The sequence below is a fragment of the Pterocles gutturalis genome, unplaced genomic scaffold (assembly GCF_000699245.1).
Source record: "Pterocles gutturalis isolate BGI_N339 unplaced genomic scaffold, ASM69924v1 scaffold5481, whole genome shotgun sequence".
NCBI classification, from domain to species: Eukaryota; Metazoa; Chordata; class Aves; order Pterocliformes; family Pteroclidae; genus Pterocles; species Pterocles gutturalis.
In genome coordinates, this window is record NW_010100169.1 from 8287 (window position 1) to 22770 (window position 14484).

The window sequence follows — 14484 nt, forward strand, 5'->3', positions numbered from 1 at the left end:
CTTTATTCATTTCAGGAAAAAAAGGTACTCAAGCAGAAACCGTGCTTGTCATGTTGTAGTCTGCACTGAATTTGTGTGGTTGGGGGCATTCAACCTGGATTTGTAGTAGGAGCACCAATTATCTTATAATTTAGATTAACATGACACACTCCTTGCTTATCTGATGTTGTGTCCTCATGGGGATGATTTGGTTATTTTTCCAGGCAAGCCAACGTTTATGAAAGCTCCTGAAGATCAGATTGGGATTTCTGGAGGAGTGGCCTCTTTTGTGTGTCAGGCAACAGGAGAGCCCAAACCTCGTATCACATGGATGAAGAAGGGGAAGAAAGTCAGTTCTCAGCGGTTTGAGGTAATTAGAAAAAAATAAAAATTTGTAATCAATCTAATGCTTGCAGATCTTAATTACACAATAATTGTCATTGCAACCTGAGTATCACTGCATCACTACAATTGAGAGTCTAGAGCTTCAGAGTAAAGTAAGTTTCCTTCCCTTCAGTAGTGCAATCTGTAGAGCAGGTGGTGTCCTTTGAACATGATGCTGGAAGGACACACATAGGAGATCCTTCTTCAGATGGGATACTGGGGCTTACACCGAATTGGGTGCCAGATAGAGTTGGATCTAGCAGTCATTTTCTGTTTTCATGGTGAAAATTGATAAGGCATCTCCTTGGCCTGCCACCCCCTGTGAAATTTGGAAGTGGGATGCCAAAATGCTATTGGAAGGTTTCCTAAGTGAAAGCTACTGCCATCCCTCCTACAAATGAGCTTGGAAGGGGAATGGCAAAGTCATCTTGAGCAGTAATTTGACTTCGCTGTGAATTAAAGTCTGAGTGAAAGGAAGAGGGAAGAGCAGGTGTCAGAAATGCTTTTCAAAAAGGGTCCAATTTGGTTTGTATTTTAAATAACAAACACATTTTCACTGACTTTCTCCACCTTTTTCTCCACTTTCCTTTTTTTGGACTTGGGTTCTTTCCTCTAAAACTTCCCTTGGAAATTTGACCCTTCTGTTATTCTGCTGCCTTTTCTCTAATCCCATCTTTGATGTTTTTGCTGTTCTGACTGGAGCACAAGATGACTTTGCTGCCCGGAATAGATTGATTCAAGTCACCAATTTTAATCATTATTTTGTGTGTGAGCAGAAAACCTTGATTAAAGTAATCAATTTTAATCTTGTTTTACATTGTTATTTTTCCCCAATAAAGGTTAAGTTTTGTTGTATAGTAACCATTTAAACATTCTAATTTGTAAGTAAATACAACCTTATAGTGAATTTGGTGCTTATTGTGGCTGACCAGAGGGCTATGCCATCTTATATGCATTTGTACAAGCGATTTTATACCTTTGCTCACATCAGTTTTGATACATAGTTGAGGTATTTCTATTGTGTTAGGAGACAGTGAATAGTATCTTTCTTGTTTTCCTAGATAACTATTAATTTTACCTCATTACTAAGCTCATCTTTATTTGGAGAAAAATTTTAATTCAGTTGAAATGAAGAAAATTAATAAACAAATCTGATGTACACATGCCAAGTTATTACGCAAAAGAGGTGTCCATCATTACCAAATGAACAGGATTTCTGATCTCAGTGTCTGTCAGGTCCTTAGTACTTGTAGCTCCCTTCATCTCATACAAAGATGTTTGTTCAAAGGATAGTGAGAGCAGGAGAGCTTTTCTGCTGTTTCATCTCTTAGATTTTCAGTCCTTACTACTGAAGTGAATTAATCTCTGCATCTGACTTTGTCTTGTTTTAAAATTTGGCAGTAGCCTTGTCCTGTGTAAAGGTTATAGAAAGCTTAGGATCTTGTCACAGTTTCATATTTAAATTAAAATTATTTTTAGAAAAAGTTTTAATTCCTTTAAATGTACTATAGTGATGTTCACATTTCTCTGTCCTGTTTGCTGATTCTTAACCCCAAACTATGGGTTTTTGCAAGCAGTTTCTTTTACTTAGAACAGATGGGCTATTCCTTCCGGTGTGAGGAATAACAAATTTTCAGTGGTCTTGGGTACCTTTTGATTTCTTCCTGTATCTCCTCACTGCAGAGTCTTCTGGTGCACATTGTTTTTCTCCTTCCTGTTTTCACTCGTTTGGTCTTTATGCTGTGAGAAGCAATCCTAAAAAAGTGCTCTTGAATATAGGGTCAAGGTTTTGCATGGGGGTAATGCAGGTCGTAGGTTGATGTACATGTCTGGAACAAAGTATAGCCTAGTCTCTTCATCTGCCCCTGCGGTTCCCAAGTGACAGGAGGGGGGCTTGTGCCTTTCCCTCATGCTCTCACCATCTGCACTAGAGTTAATATTTCTGATGTCTGCTGTGCTCAGTAATAGGAGAAGGATAAGTTTGACATCAACAGTGGCCTGAGGCTGTGCCTTCACAGCCTTGCCATTAAGCAAAAGCTTATGCTGATCCAGCTGCAAACTAACAAATAACCTCTTTCTTCCATGTAGGACTTAGAGTAATGCACGTTACAGCTTAGCAGGATGGATGGAAAGGCAATGATATGTAAAGGACTTAATTTATTATGCTGTGGAAGGAATCGTAATTACATAATTGTTGATTATGCCAGGGTTGCAAACTGCCTGATGCTGAAGGACATTAAAAACCCTCATTTCTGCTGGAGTTGGCATGCACTGTAGGTGTTCAAGGTTTTATTTTCGTTTTCTTACTGTTTTCCTGGTAATACCACAAGAGTGTATCACTCTGCTCTTCATCAAGGTGAAAGTTGGCACTAAATTGCTATCAGTGTGATTAGTAAAACCATTAGTGCAAATATGGCTCAGATGTTTTAAATCATCAGATCCACATCTTTATTACCAGGTTGATAATTTGTCAACCTTAATTGATTCATAAGGAACCTTGTTGGATCTTCATTTGTTCTAGCCTCCTCAGAGGACAAATATGTTCTTGACTCTGAAATCATTGCATTTCTGGCCTTGGAACACTTGACTGATTGCGTGGTGTTTTACAGCTTACAGGGCTTGTTTTGGTTTGGGTTTTGTTTTTTAACCTTTTAACCCCTGGATTGTTTTGACTTTCGGGTTTTGTTGCAAAAGTTATCAGTAAAGAAATGCTTTATTTTCGTTGTTAAAGGTTATTGAGTTTGATGATGGATCAGGATCAGTGCTGCGGATACAGCCTCTGCGTGTTCATCGAGATGAAGCTATCTATGAGTGCACAGCAACCAATAGTGTTGGGGAGATAAACACGAGTGCCAAATTAACGGTGTTAGAAGGTAAGTGAGAAGTTTTTTCATGCCTTAGGTGGCAGAAGACATGGCTTTGATAGCTACATGTTGGTGTGGTGCTTTAAAATGACATGGTGATATTCTAGCTTGGTTTGGAAAAGCTGTGTTCTTCCTGTATCATTTGCTATAATTTCTCCTAGTGATAGAACCTAATATTTTTTGAGACAGTCATGAAAGGATTGCAGATTCTGAACTTAAGTGTTTTAGTTGTGTCGTCTGATCGAGGTGTGTAATTTCTAACTTGGAGGACTAGCTATAGAGACATTTCTATACTTTCCTTATCTTTTTGCTTTGATAAAATACCCATCTTCAGGGTATCTAATTGTAGCTGACAGTCAGAAACAATCTATGTTGCTGCACCTTCTGGATTAAATGGGCACAGTTCTTGAAGAGATTTTTCAGGTTACTCTTGGATTTTGAGTTTGACGTGGAATTTAGCTGGGTTTACTTTTCACTGTAGTCACAACTTGTTATTCTGTTTCCCCTGTTAAAGAATAGATTTTGATCCTTGTCTGCTATATGAGCAGGTTTTAATTTGCTTGCTATGTTGTTTCTTCTAAATGGAATGTTTTGTGGAAGAACAGTGTATTAGATATAAAAAGGCTTGTGATCAGTTGATTTTTTATATTAGATTGTCAGAGGTATTGTCTGCTTTTAAGGAAATGTGTTTTTAGCACATCAATGTGTTGTATTATTTGTTTATATATAGGATTTTGTAAATATATTGAGATGTTACAATAGCAGGGCATTTGTCTGAATGGGTTTTTTATTCTTACTTGTATTTACTAAGATAAACAGGAAAACACACAAATTGCTTGGTGTTACATGGTTAAATGTAGAAAAGAAACTTTTGAGGAATGAAGAAACTAGACTGGAAAGCGTTTATTGTTGTATGATTTTGAACCAGAGGAGACTGGTTATTCTAATGCTGAGCGTGCCAGCCATACATGACAATTTACCTTGTTCTCCCATCCCGTTTATAGCATAGAGGTAATCATATTTTCCTCTCTGCTCTGTGACAAAGAATACATTAAACAACTGTGATGTGCTCAGGCACTGTGGTGATGGGAATCAGAGAAATCACTCAATACTTGAGGTGATTGTGTATCTTGTTTCTGGAGGTGGGGCATCTTAAAGGATCAGCTTGATCTTCAGTAGTAGTATTATTAAGAATAGGATAACTGGTGCTATAGGCTTGGACATGATTGAGGGGAAAAATTAGATCCTTTCTATTGCTTCTTGCCTTTGCAGCCGTTTATGTGAGTGCATAAAGCTCAGTGAAGCTCCTTCAGCAGTTTACGTGCACATCTACATTTAAATGCTTCTTGCAACTGGATTTTTGAAATACTAGATAACTTGAATACCCAACTGTTCATAGCACATTCCTGTTTCCTTTGGTTGCAGTTGCCATTATGTATCTTAGGTATGTATGCACATACACACACACACACACATATATAATTCATTTGCTCTGTGTTAAATGTTCAAAGGCCCACAGAGACATTAATTGTAGAAAGGAGCGCAACAGTATTTCTTAGTTGCATGGTGCTCCTGCTGATTTCCTGATGAGGTAAAACTTGCAGACCACCACATAAATACGGAATGTTAGGAAACACCAGAGACAGGCAAGGACATACGTGCACGCAATTTAAGAGCCGCAGAAGCAAAAGTCACTACCAGTCAGGCACAGAGCCTGCTTTTCTGTTTGGAAACTTCCTTTAATGAGGAGTAATGCTCATTTAATGTGATCCTGTAAGGTCAAAAATTATCTGCAGGCTAGGGTGCTGTGTTTTCCTCTCTAACTGAAGGGTATCGATCCCTTACTGGGCACTCTCATAATGGGCAAAATTAAGAAACATGTGCTGTATAACACTTGGTATGTGCTCATGCATATAGAGTTGTGAGTTTGCAGAGGATGAAGAGCTACATGTGCCTCTTATGTTGGCTTAACTGACAAAGAAGATGAGTTCTGTCATGATGTATCTGTATTTAAGAAAAAATGTTTTACATTTCTCTTTTCTGAGACTCTCTATGGGCAGGTCTGTATTTTTTTCAGTCATGCTGTCCTATAGTTCTGTGTTGTCTGTCTTAGATTATGCTTTTCTGCATTTTGGGAGTGTGAATTTTTTTTATTAGTAATTATTTCTTTGTTTGCTTACATGTTGGCAAAGTGGATATTGCAACAGAGTGCCCTTGTTGTGATTGTGTTTAGTCCCAGTGGCCACCAAAAAATACTGGCAAGTGCCCCACTTCTCTGCTATGTCATCACTTAACTAACAGGAATTTTGTATTTGAAAATGACACATTTCATGTGGAACCCTTGATACCCTTAGGACTGTCAACTAGGATTGGATTTTCCTCTGCTTCTGGGGTTAAAATAATTTCTGTAATTGCTCTCAGGTGGCAGTTTGAATCATGCAGACATTCTGCACTTCCTTTAAAGAATTTGACTAATGCAGTGGTCCCTGGTGCATGACAAAGCTCTGTCATAGACATCCTCATGGTTACATGCTGCTAAATACACAGCACATATTGATTTTTACATTAAAAATCCTTTATAACAATAAGTTTTAATGCTTCTTCACAATTTGTTCTTTAGAACATAGCCCTTAACATTAAATCCAGAAGTCACAGTCAGGATTTAGCAGGCTTCTTATTAGATGTCTTTGTAGCTAACTAATCTGGAGCTTTATTTTATTTAGATTTCTGCAATGTTTTGCAGATCAGAGGCAGATAATCCTTTCTAATTGCCAATTTATTCCATTCTGAATGTTAACAAAGAAGCATGAGTCCAGTCTCCTGGAGGAATCAGGAATTCTCACATAAGTGAATCTCTTAACAGTTCGGTTCCGTACTAACCTTCATTCTCTGCTCCCATGTCTCACATTTTTCCCTTAACTGCAAATCCTGTTGTGACCAAACTACGTATACTTAGTGTAACTGGAAATTATTTCTTCTGTTGATAGCAGGAGAAACATACGTGCATATACCTTCTCTCCTCATTTCTCCTGGGTAGCTGATAAGCTGAATTATGTATGAGTCATATTGAACATTTCTATCTTTTTTCCAATTATGACCTAAAGCAGCACAGAAGTACATTCCTGTCTGCCTGGCAGAGGAGGAAAGCAGTGCAGGGAGAGGAGGGCTAGAATCAATAAGCTGACACACATTCCCAAGAAGAGCCTTGGGGACAGTTAGTGGCACTAACAAATTAATAAATATATTATTCAGTGGTAATGCTGAGAATTACAGAGCTTTTAAAATAGGGAGATAATATGAAATGTGAGTAGGAAGGATGCCAGCGTGGAAGAATGTGGCAGCAGGCTTGATTGCAGGAGTGTCTACGCGGTGTCCTTCCACAAGACTCCTTGTATATTCAGCATTGTGGCTGTATTAGGAATGGTGACAATAACAGTGTTTGTCTCTAGTTGCCTGTACACCAAAGTATACCTTCAATCTCTGGTTTCCAGCAGTCTCCATCCAACAGGAAAATAGAGAAAAAAAAGCAGTGCAAAAAAAAGTCTTCAAGGGGCAAGGAAGAGTACATCGGTTCTTTGCGAAAGGAAGGAGGCTCAAACACAAAGTATATTATCCCTTCATAGAATCATAGAATGGTTTGGGCTGGAAGGGACGTTAAAGATCATCGAGTTCCAACCCCCTGCCATGGGCAGGGACACCCTCCACTAGTCCAGGTTGCTCAAAGCTTCATCCAGCCTGGCCTTGAACCCCTCCAGGGATGGGGCATCCACAGCTTCTCTGGGCAACCTGTTCCAGTGCCTCACCACCCTCACAGTAAAACATGTCTTCCCAATATCTAATCTAGATCTACCCTCTTGCAGCTTAAAACTGTTACCCCTCATCCTATTGCTGCACTCCCTGATGAAGAGTCCCTCCCCATCTCTCCTGTAGCCCCCTTTAGGTACTGGAAGGCTGCTCTAAGGTCTCCCTGGAGCCTTCTCTTCTCCAGGGTGAACAACCCCAACTCTCTCAGCCTGTCCTCATAGGGGAGGTGCTCCAGCCCTCTGATCATTCTTACGGCCCTTCTCTAGACCCGCTCCAACAGGTCCATGTCTTTCCTGTGCTGAGGACCCCAGAGCTGGATGCAGTGCTGCAGGTGGGGTCTCATGAGAGAAGAGTAGATGGGGAGAATCACCTCCCTTGACCTGCTGCTAATGCTTCTTTTGATGCAGCCCAGGACACGGTTGGCTTTCTGGCTGCAAGTGCACATTGCTGGCTCATGTTCAGCTTCTCATCAGCCAATACCCCCAAGTCCTTCTCCTCAGGGCTGCTCTCAATCCACTCTCCTCCCAGCCTGTATTTGTGCTTGGGATTGCCCCAATCCACGCACAGGACTTTGCACTTGGCCTTGTTGAACTTCATTAGTTTCTCACAGGCCCACTTCTCAAGCCTGTCAAGGTCCCTCTGGATGGTCCTGTCTCCTAGGACTTTCCAACTTGGATATTCGATTATAGGTTTTGATTTCCAGAATTGGGAAACTGTTTAATTGTAATTGGTCCTTTAATGCTCTGCAGGCAGTCTTTTTTTCACTCCCCTGTAACCCAAAGGATGCAGTCATATCGAAGTGACACTGAATATATTCAGAGTTTCATTTCCCTTTGTTTTTAAGTAGGTTAAATGAAAATGAAAATATAATTTCAAATTTCCATTTCTAGCACAGATCTATGCAAATCCCGTATGCCCCTATCCCAGACTCCTAATCATGTGGCACGTAGTTATCTGCCTGGAGAGCTCTGCCATGCTCCACGGAGAGCAGCTCCTGGTAAAGAGGACAGACAGAGGAGCCAGGAAAGGATTGCTTGTGCACTGGATTTCAGTCTCAAGGTAACCTGGCAAGTTAAATTCTACTGGCTGGCTTTGTGATGAGAGAAGTCAGGGAAGTTTTGGTGTGTTTCAGTGAAGCCCTAGAAAGTTCCCGAGTGCAGCGGTTGTCCCAGGGTGAGAAGCACCTCCACCTTATTGTAATTTGCTGTTTACTGAACCATGTCATGAGCTTAATTTCTTTCGCCATCTGCCAGCTGCATTCCAGTTCCTGGGGTTACCCTGTTTGAAATGCTGTAAATGATAAACATTTGACTGTTACAAATGATTTCTGCGGAGAGCGAGATCTCCGAAGGCCTGAAACAATATGCACTCTTCTAAAAGTGATTTTGTCATTGGAATAGTAAACAGAAGTTAGCTATGTTTAATCCTTGTTTATGTTTGGTTAGTTACAAAAGGATCAATTGGATCATTGTACTTTGGCTCATGTTTGTCTTCATTGCTTTTGCATCTTTTTGCCAAGAAGGATTTCTAGCAATATGTTATAAAATCGAAACAATTATGGAAGGGAGATTGAATCAATTTGGACACACTCATTCTGATTGCATAAATGAATTAAGGCTCCCTGTACCTTGCTGCTCCTGGGATTGGTAGTGCTCTCTTCATGTCTCTGACCAGGACAGGACAGGTCTTTCCTCTACATTTCATGTTCATGAACTGTTCTGACTTCATTTGGTCTCTCCCTGGGAAGACAAGAGTGCTGTGATGGCAGAGGTCCTGCTCCTGTTCTTTGCTTTCTACACAAGCAATCCTTTCTGCATGAGGAAGGCAGTTAATGGACCTCTATAAGTACTGCATTTCCAAGAGCTGCAGCACAGTGAGCCTCCCTGTGCTCCCCTGCTTACAGGAATGTCCTAAAATACAGTGATGCACAGATGAAGAAGCCTGAGTGTGTTTGCTTTGCATTCGATCGTGGCATGCCCTATGCTTGTTAAAAAGGAAAACACTAAACCAATTACACATGGTGGCCTTATTGAGAAGTTTAGGTTGTCACCTAGAGGAATGTAAATCCCACCTCACATGGACTTGCATTATTAAGTATAAACAGTGTTCACAAGGAAAGGGAGTATTGTGGTGCTCAACAGCAGGTTGCCTGGTATGGTCCAGTAAGTCAATTTTGGAGACTTGTCATCCTGCTACGAATTGTAGTCATTTCTCAGGTACTGAACAGTGGCTAGAAGAATGCTGGAAGTTTCAAGGGGAAAGAGATGGTCTCTTGGTCCCACAGCACACAGAAGATTGAGCAGAATTGGTGATGTGTTTCAATTAGACCAAGAAAATTGTTTACAGAGACTGTTTTACTTGTATCACTGTTATGTCCCATGCTGTCAATACCTAGACTGGCCCGGTATCTGAAGAGCTGTTTCAGCTATTTAGTTTTTGGTATCTGTAGAACAACTGTCATCTCAATCCAGGTGTGAAACTCCTCGTTCTCTTCGTTTTATTTATTTACTTTCCAAGATTGGATTCAATAAGAACGTTAGTGTTACTCTTATAGTTTATTTTTTATAGTATTTAACAAGAAAGGCTTTCTTGGCTATGAATAAGAGACAAGTAATTTTCTCAAGTGAAGAAAAGTTGTAAGTGTTGTTCATCTCTCCTCCAAACAGAAGAGTCAGCAGATCTTTAGAACATATCAGACCCAAATGCCATAATTTCCATTTCTTATCTCTGTTAAATGATTAACTAATGGCACATGACCATATAATGTATCCATGAGAGCAAGTTCTATCAGAAGACTGCCATGCGCTAAGGTTAACATCCAGGTTCATTCCACAAGTTTATGAAGCAAGAAATACAACCTTTGAAAAGTTTTATATGAAATATCACATAGTTAATGCCAAACTGAACCCTTTGGAGCTGTGCACTCCCATAAAACATTATGTCTGAAAAGGTATTGACCTCTTAATCTTTGAGAACATTTTTCTTTTACAGCAAGCGGCTGTTTCTGCATATTGCCTCTCAAATGAGGTCCTACAAGATTACGTCTGCACCAGGATGGGATATTGTCATGTTCTTATCAGCAAGCTAATGGCATCAATGATATTGCAGGACCCAAAAGCAGCACCTGCGATTCAGGAAGGACTTCCCAGATAAAAACAAGTGAGCTTTAAGTGTCAAAACAAGAAGGAAGAATATTCTACAGAATTCTACAAAAGCTCAAGTGCTAGGTAGCTTGAAGTTGTAGGTGTGCAGTTATGTCCTGTGAAAAGACTTCTGAGCGCTCCTTGTCTCTCTCAATTGATTTATTCCAAATTTATTCATCAGTTAATAAGTGCTGACTTTGGAATGGGAAAACATGTTCAGCTAAGAATTTTTCTCACCAATAACAGTTGTAACTACTTGCTCTATTTCTCAAATCCCTTATGAAGATGTTCAGAAACATGGATGCTCAATTCAGAGCCTTGTGGCAACCTACTGGTAACTTCCCTCTGTTATGAAAATTGATAATTGAGCCCTGGGCATAATTTTCTCTCTTCTGGGACTCAGGGTGTAGAGGCAGGTTGCTTCTCACTCTATGCTATCTTACTGCTTCCTGGGAGATTGTCATGGAAAGCCTGTCAGGTGGTTCTCCCACTGCTGCTCTGCTGTGGAAACGTTCAGCCTGTTCCAATCGGTAAATGAGGCACAAACAGATTAGTTTAACTCTCTGGCAAAGATGCGCTCACGCAGGCAGGTTCCTGTCTTGTTGGGGAGGCATCCCTGTGCGTTGCCATCTCCCAGCTGAGTCCAGGGATGGCCAGATGACTGCTTCTGCATCTCTGTTCCAGTTTGAAATCAGACAGGTTAGATTAAATCGTCTGTGGTTTAAACTAATCTGTTTTGACTCTCTGTTGGAACAGATTGTCGGTCCCAGCTGGAAGGCAGCAGCCACCAGTGCTGCCTTTCACGTCACTGCAGAAAGGCTGGCATTCCCATGTGCCCCGACCCCCATGGCCATAACACTGTCTGAAAGCTTAGATAGGGCTGGGGTTTTGATGGTGTCAGTAGGCAGTAAACCAGGGCAGAAACCTTGGCTCAGGCCTAGGCTAAGAGGAGTGGTGGTGTAAAAAGGGCAGGAGAGTGGAGCAACAAAGTGACGTCTGCCAAGGAGGACATGTGGATCACGTAAGCTTTTTGGACTACATAGTACAGAGGAAGAAAAGGCAAGAATAACGTAGGTGTAATGTAACAGATTGTAAATCTTGAAGTAAATACATTTGTTCGGAAAATGCGGGTGTTTAGGTTGAGATGCATGCTAGCCAGTGTCCTAATCTGTACGAGAAAGTGGCCCAGTAAGCCTCCCTTTACGGTAAAATCCCACAGCAGTTTGATAGATGATCTGCCAATCTTCTTTTCCATTCTCCAGGTCTTAGTGGTCCTCTTCTGCACCTGTTCCTGTTTGATGTGAGGGACTTTTTTTTGTATGCATCCAGCTAGAGATGAGTACACAAGGAGCCTTGCAAGTGTCTTTTCAAAAGCACTGATGGATCCATGGATTTTGGAGATACATCACCAGATGTATGCTAGAGTCATAGTTGATTTTTTCATTCAGTTGGTCACTGGCTAGCATAGCTTCTCTGTGTTTCTCTAATGCACCCATATTTGTCTTCTCTCCTCTTGTTTCCAAGCAATACGTGCCAGGCTTATAGCAAAAACTCTTAGTTATTCTTATGTTTGTTCCTATTAACCCTTCACTTAAGGTGATTTGTCTCTTCTTGCCTGATTTTTTTTTGACTGTCCTCTTTATTTACAGCACCTCCTCAACACTGTCAATTTACTACCTGCCTTTTGTGCAGAGGTCGTTAATCTAGTCATTTCAAAACTGATATTTGAGGAACTTGTTGATAGAGACCATTGTTGCACCACTCATAAAAAAAAATAACAAACAAGAGTGGAGCTGATTAGGTGTCAGTGAGTCCTGATTTGGCTCTCAAAATGTTTATTTGGTAATAACTAGGCTGAGGCTGGACCTGGTGACTCTCAGATAATAAATTGAGTTTGGAGGACTGGCAGACAGAGGAAAATACTTTTATTAATGAATTGTGTATACATGGATCTAGAAGCCTTTCAGAGAAGAAGGAAAAAAGACATGAAAACCCACAATTATAACTTAATCAGTTTCTTATTGTAAAAGGCACTTTAATGGAAGTGTGTTTAATTCATCTGGAACAGGCACACAGGAAGTTAGTTCCTTTAGATAACTTGCGTAACTTAACTGTAAACCTTGTCAGAATCAAAAATCACATTTCTTGTCAGATCTAACATCTTCTGCTGAAGAAGACCATCAGAAGCTAAAATGATAGATCTTTATCATCAGATGTTTCAAAGACCTTTCTTGTTGCTGGACCTCTTTCAAGATGCCTCGTTCTGAGAGTCTGTAGCAACCTGGTATTGACAGATGTGCTCTCTGTAGCTTGTATGTTGTTCCATGCTGACTAATAAAGTTAGTTGCTGGTATATATTTGTAGAGACTTTGAAGTCTGTTAGGTTGTGGAATAGCCTTCTGAGTTAGACCTCATTGTTTGAACTACTGGAAATTAATGGGAAACACTGCTTGATAATGCCATATGGATTTTCTGCTTTGGTTTGAAGGAAAAAAAGGACGGGCAAGAGCAACATGTCCTGAAAAGCCTTTCTGAGTCCTTAACTACTTTGACAAAATTATCTTCTATATCTGCTCATAACTGAGAGACTCTGCTCAAAGCTTAGTGACCTGTTGTCATTTACTGGTATGCCATGACTTACACAGGCACTTAAGAAGACATAGCACCAGAGTAATCTTCTATAACTTCTTCTGTAGAACTGGGAGAATATATCCACTTAATAGAACTGGCAAGTAAGTTCTTAAACGGAAAATGGAGCATGGAGAGAACAGAGCATGATAACCATGACTGTAGTGAATGCTGTGCTTACAGCTTACAGCTACAAAAGCATAAATCTCTGCATGCAAGGAAGTTTCTGTACAGTCAGTCATTTTGGGCTTACGTTCTGTGCCTTATCATCTTCCTCTAACTAAAAAAAAAAAAAAAAAAAAAAGACAGCCCCAATTAAATCATTCTTGGAGAAATCACTGTTTTTAAACAAAAGCGAGAAAAATATGAAACTGGAATATTAACACATGCTAATAAATCTGCAGCAACGGGAGCAGAGGATGTCCATGTAGGGAACAGCATAGTTCATGTGTCACCATATCTGTGAAGGAGAACATTTCACAAGTACTTTAAGTTCCCCTCCTGCAGAGAAAAGGAAAATCACATAATTGCTACTGATGGGCCACCTTTTGGTCTTGGTCCAAGATGCTGACTGTACAAAACAAAGCTGGCTTTGCATTAAAGACCTGTAATATTGATCATTCTGACAGCTGGTTTCAGTGCATCACGCTTATTCACAAGTCCCACGTCTAATTATCCTTGTGGATCTCTTGTTGATCTTGCATTGTTCTTATACAGTCTGGTGTCAGGAAGGCTCTACGTTTGTGATGCTTATTAAAATGCAGTGCCCAGATAATGAGCAAAAGGAATAATTTGCCTTAATTTTGGATTCAAGGAAGCAATTATTGTGACCATTCATTGTTAATTTGTTATTTGAGCTGTTAGTGACTAAAACATATTTGGTGTAAAGATGCTCTAAAATACAAGCATTCCACTTGCTGCCTTAGAAGCCCAGAGAATCTTTAGAAACGTATTAATCTTGTAGTAGTAAAACAACACCTTCCCCATAGAGTTTTCTAACAGCTGTTCAGTCTTGTGGATATTTCAGTTGGATAATAAAGTAGTGACTCTTTCTGGCGCTCTCACCTGCTCAGATTCTTTCTGCCCAGAGCTCCAGAGTAGCTCTTTCAAATCCTTTATCCTAAGGAAAACCAGCGGGTGTGAGGTGTAATAAGATCTGTCTTTTCAACATCATCTAGCGCCTTGATGAGGCAGGTTGGGTGATGCCATGGGAAAACACCGCAATGTATTCATCTGTCGTGCTAATCCTGTGCTCTGTTCCTTCAATCCTTTTATCACAAGGGTCCAGCCTGAATGAAACCTTTCCAAGTTCTTGGTGTATGAGCTGAGTGGAGAAGTCTAAAGAGCAGTCGGAGCTGTAACTTTATCCAGCTGTAGTGTACAAATGTTCACGGTTGTGTTGCTGTTCCAAGCTGGGACTGGGGGGAATTTCCCTGCGATGAGAGTACCTGTCAGCACAGGATGCAGGATGCTTTAAATAAAACTAGCTGCACAAAGCGCTACACACAACAGAACTGGCATTATGACCTTTTTGCTACTTTGAGACCACTAGAACAGCAGTGGAAACATTAACCTGTTGGAGACCTTAAAAAACAAAAGTCTCGCTTTTTGGAACTACAGGTTCAAAATGGTGCTTTGTTTATAAGCAAGGCAAGACTGAAATTTATTTTTCTGTATCTCTT

The 14484-nt window shown here is 40.3% G+C and overlaps 1 protein-coding gene across 1 annotated transcript in view; it reads left to right on the top strand.

The window, feature by feature from the left end:
• Window positions 1-203: 203 nt before the first annotated feature.
• The window catches only part of PTPRF (protein tyrosine phosphatase, receptor type, F), a gene marked incomplete at its 5' end in the record, with an annotated part of 199831 nt that continues 185550 nt past the window's right edge, over window positions 204-14484 (top strand). The window contains 2 exons of the mRNA XM_010078593.1: window positions 204-349; window positions 3095-3236. Of these exons, the coding sequence (XP_010076895.1) occupies window positions 204-349; window positions 3095-3236 (288 nt within the window). The remainder of the gene's footprint in view (window positions 350-3094; window positions 3237-14484) is intronic.